The sequence below is a fragment of the Ischnura elegans genome, chromosome 7 (genome assembly GCF_921293095.1).
Source record: "Ischnura elegans chromosome 7, ioIscEleg1.1, whole genome shotgun sequence".
Taxonomy (NCBI): domain Eukaryota; kingdom Metazoa; phylum Arthropoda; class Insecta; order Odonata; family Coenagrionidae; genus Ischnura; species Ischnura elegans.
The window spans coordinates 89594274-89597397 of NC_060252.1; the positions used below are offsets into that span (position 1 = coordinate 89594274).

At 41.5% G+C, this 3124-nt stretch overlaps 1 protein-coding gene across 1 annotated transcript; it reads right to left on the bottom strand.

Moving 5' to 3' along the window:
* Positions 1-240: 240 nt before the first annotated feature.
* LOC124163037 (putative nuclease HARBI1) lies at positions 241-1670 on the bottom strand. Its single transcript, XM_046539820.1, has 4 exons — positions 1598-1670; positions 1345-1492; positions 634-1255; positions 241-380 (listed from the first exon to the last, which is right to left on the bottom strand). The coding sequence occupies exons 1-4, from the start codon at positions 1624-1626 to the stop codon at positions 241-243; spliced, it is 939 nt and encodes a 312-aa protein (XP_046395776.1). The 5' UTR covers positions 1627-1670.
* Positions 1671-3124: the final 1454 nt, after the last annotated feature.

The following is a 3124-nucleotide window of genomic DNA, read 5'->3' on the forward strand; positions in this document are numbered from 1 at the left end:
CGATTTCTCTTTTGTTATTTTACACCAAGAGACAGTAATAAATTCCCTTGCATTCCATAGGAATATGCTGCTGTTGAAGAGGAGATTCCGGTGGTGGAAGAAGGGGAAATTGGGGAATTGGGAGATCCATCTGCTGTGATGGACATTGTGTTTGTGGATGATGATGCCCGTCCGGCAAGTGCTCCACCAATGGCAATGGCAGAGGCACGGGGGAGTGTGGGCCATTCCACCCCAGTGCCATCAGGCGAGGGTAGGAAGAGGAAGGCATCCACACCTGATGACGCTAATGTGTTCCTCAAGTCGGCTGCAGAGGCAATAGGTTCCCTCTCTACAAAGTTTCAGCCAAAGGATGGCGATACTAGTTTTGGGGAACTTGTTGCCTGTAAGCTGAGGGGGGTCACCGATAAAGGCAAGAAGAACAAAATAATGATTGAAATTTTGCAAGTATTCACTGACAATAAAGAGTGAAGGTATTAAATGAGATAATTTGTTTAATTTATTTTCTCAAAGTTTCACCTTATAGTTAAATTGTATTTGAGCTAAAATAACTTTTATATTTATTTCTAATGTCCAAAGCAGATTGGGTAGGTCTGTTCCCAGTTTGTTGTGGTAGCACTAGTAAAGGGCAGTCACCTTCAGCATTCCCGGTGTATGCAGCACCATTCTTTTCACAAAGAAAATTGTGCAGCCCTACTGCTGCCAAAACTACACTTTCCACCTTCTCCGGGCTCAGGTTGATAGTAGTCAGAAAAACTCTGAAGCGGTTGCTCAATATCCCAAACGAATATTCTACGACTCTCCTAGCCCTTGAAAGCCTGTAATTGAAATTTCTCTTCTCCTCATCCAAGTCCCTGCTCGGATACGGCTTCAAAATGCGAGGAGTTAGTGGGAAGGCCTCATCGGCAACAAAAACGTACGGCACCTCTGCTTGCCCATGGGGTAGCCTTCTATTTGGTGGAAAGTTCAGGGTGTTGCAGGCTATAGCTTTGCACAAAGTACTCTCGCGGAATACTCCGCCATCACTCACCCTTCCATTGACTCCGACGTCAACATAAATAAATTTGCATTGAGCATCAGCGACTGCCAATAGTACAATCGAGTGGCTACCCTTATAATTAAAAAAGTGGGAGCCAGCACTGGCCGGTGGGCTAAAAGCTATATGCTTCCCATCCATGGCACCCAGACACATGGGGAAGTTCCACAGGCTGCTGAACTTCTCAGCAATATTTTCCCACTCCTGACATTTCCGAGGAACCTAAAACAGGAATGAACCAATGAAACCAACCTTCGCCTTAAATTATAATCATCAAACGTTCTTCATAATTCGTCTTCCTTATTAAATACCTGGAGATATTTTCCTTTCAAGTTGCGATAGATACTCTTGCACACCTCAGGAATGATTTTGCTAATGGTGCTATGATGAATTCTGGTTGCATACATCAACGAGCGGTAGGTTTCTCCCGTGGCTAAAAACCGTAACGTTAACGATAACCTATAAGAAAGGAGTATATTCTATTAAATAAAGTCTACCTTAAAATAAAATACAACGAGATAACACTTTCATAAACAAATAATGACCTCCATGTCCGATTGATACCTTTTTTCTGCAGATATAGACTCCCGCATTGTCGTGTCCTGCTTTTCTATGTCATTTCTGATGAGGCGTAAGATTTCGTGAAATTGCTCTTCAGACATTCGCATAAAATTGCGCAAGGCGTTCGCATCCTCGACTGCTAACTCCCGATGGACCATATGCAATAAACCGCGGCCACCTTCTCTTCTTTGGATCCACGGCCGAGTCCAAACTGATCTCCTCCTCCTCCGCACATTCTTCATTGTTCCTACTACTACCATCATTGATATCAATATTATTGCGGCTGCGGCCGCAGTCCTCTCGTCGTCAAAATCCATTATAAAAATTATAGGCACTTTTGTAAACTCGTCAACAACTGTACAAGCTGAATACGAAGGTTGCAGTGATGATTTCACCGGTTATCGCCAGATGGAACTACCGTACACTTATAAAAGAGAAAAAGGTAATTGAATATGACATAAATAATTGCTCTTTGATTGTCTGCTTGTGGTTTGACCTTTTGAAATAAGCGCGTTTTGATTGTAAACAAAAGCTATCGCACATTGCGTCACCTAAAATTGTGTGAAAACTTGTGCGTAGGCAATCACCGTGTAACCGCCCATTCATGAATTCCGTTCACGCAAATGTACATGTTTTCGTACATGAAACGGGATATGCATTCGTACATTAACCCGTACGAGTTAATGTACCGTGTAAACAGGCCTTTACAGTGGGCAGTTTCACACTTCACCATAGAGACCAATTTTACTCTTGGCCTCTTCTTTCGGCGAATGTGGCAACTTTTTAAAGCGGGTCGTATAACTAATAGGTACTAATGCGTTTCGCCATTCCATATTTTTGTCGGAAAGAATTAAACTTTGAAACCTCTAGGACTGCAGTTGACCCCAGATTAACAATGGTTCCATGAAATTTGGATTCGGCATGCGATCTGAACTGATTGGGCGTTCGCTTTTCAAAAATTTCAAATTTCACCAGTTTAATTTCACCTCCCACAGATTTCAATGCGTAATTCCGCGCAAAAACTGTTCACTTCGACACATTTTTTTTAACAAATAAACATTTGCATACGCTGATGCTCCTTAAACTGATTCCCCGCCCAGAAATAATGCCAATTATACAAAATGATGGAATACGCTTTACGTTCGGCCCTCACAAAAACGGATTAATATCGCAAAGCGAGGGCCTTATGTATGTTGTTGCCGTACTACCTTGCCGACCTTGCTCTGGAAATTTTATTCCTTGTAGATTACGTAATTCATCGCCCTTTAATCTAGAATCATTCATCATCGGATCATTCTAGATGCACCTTCGAAGAGTATTCTTCTTCTGAATCTTCATATTTTATTTTTGTTAATTATTTTGTGGTTTATGTTTGCTAAAACTGCTGATAATAAGTTCTGTATCTTCTTCTGTATTATACACACAATGTATGGGGAAAATTTGATCAGGAAAAAAACCTTTTTTTCGGCCTACCCTAATACACATATAAAAGAGGATGAATGTTTGTCTGCCCACTATGCATTTCCATTC

Coding starts and splice junctions, on each gene's coding strand:
- LOC124163037 (XM_046539820.1), bottom strand. CDS start 1,626: ATGCGGGAGTCTATATCTGCAGAAAAAAG. Junction 1,256..1,344: donor TGAAAGGAAAATATCTCCAG/GTATTTAATAAG, acceptor TTCCTGTTTTAG/GTTCCTCGGAAATGTCAGGA. Junction 381..633: donor ATACACCGGGAATGCTGAAG/GTGACTGCCCTT, acceptor CTCAGCTTACAG/GCAACAAGTTCCCCAAAACT.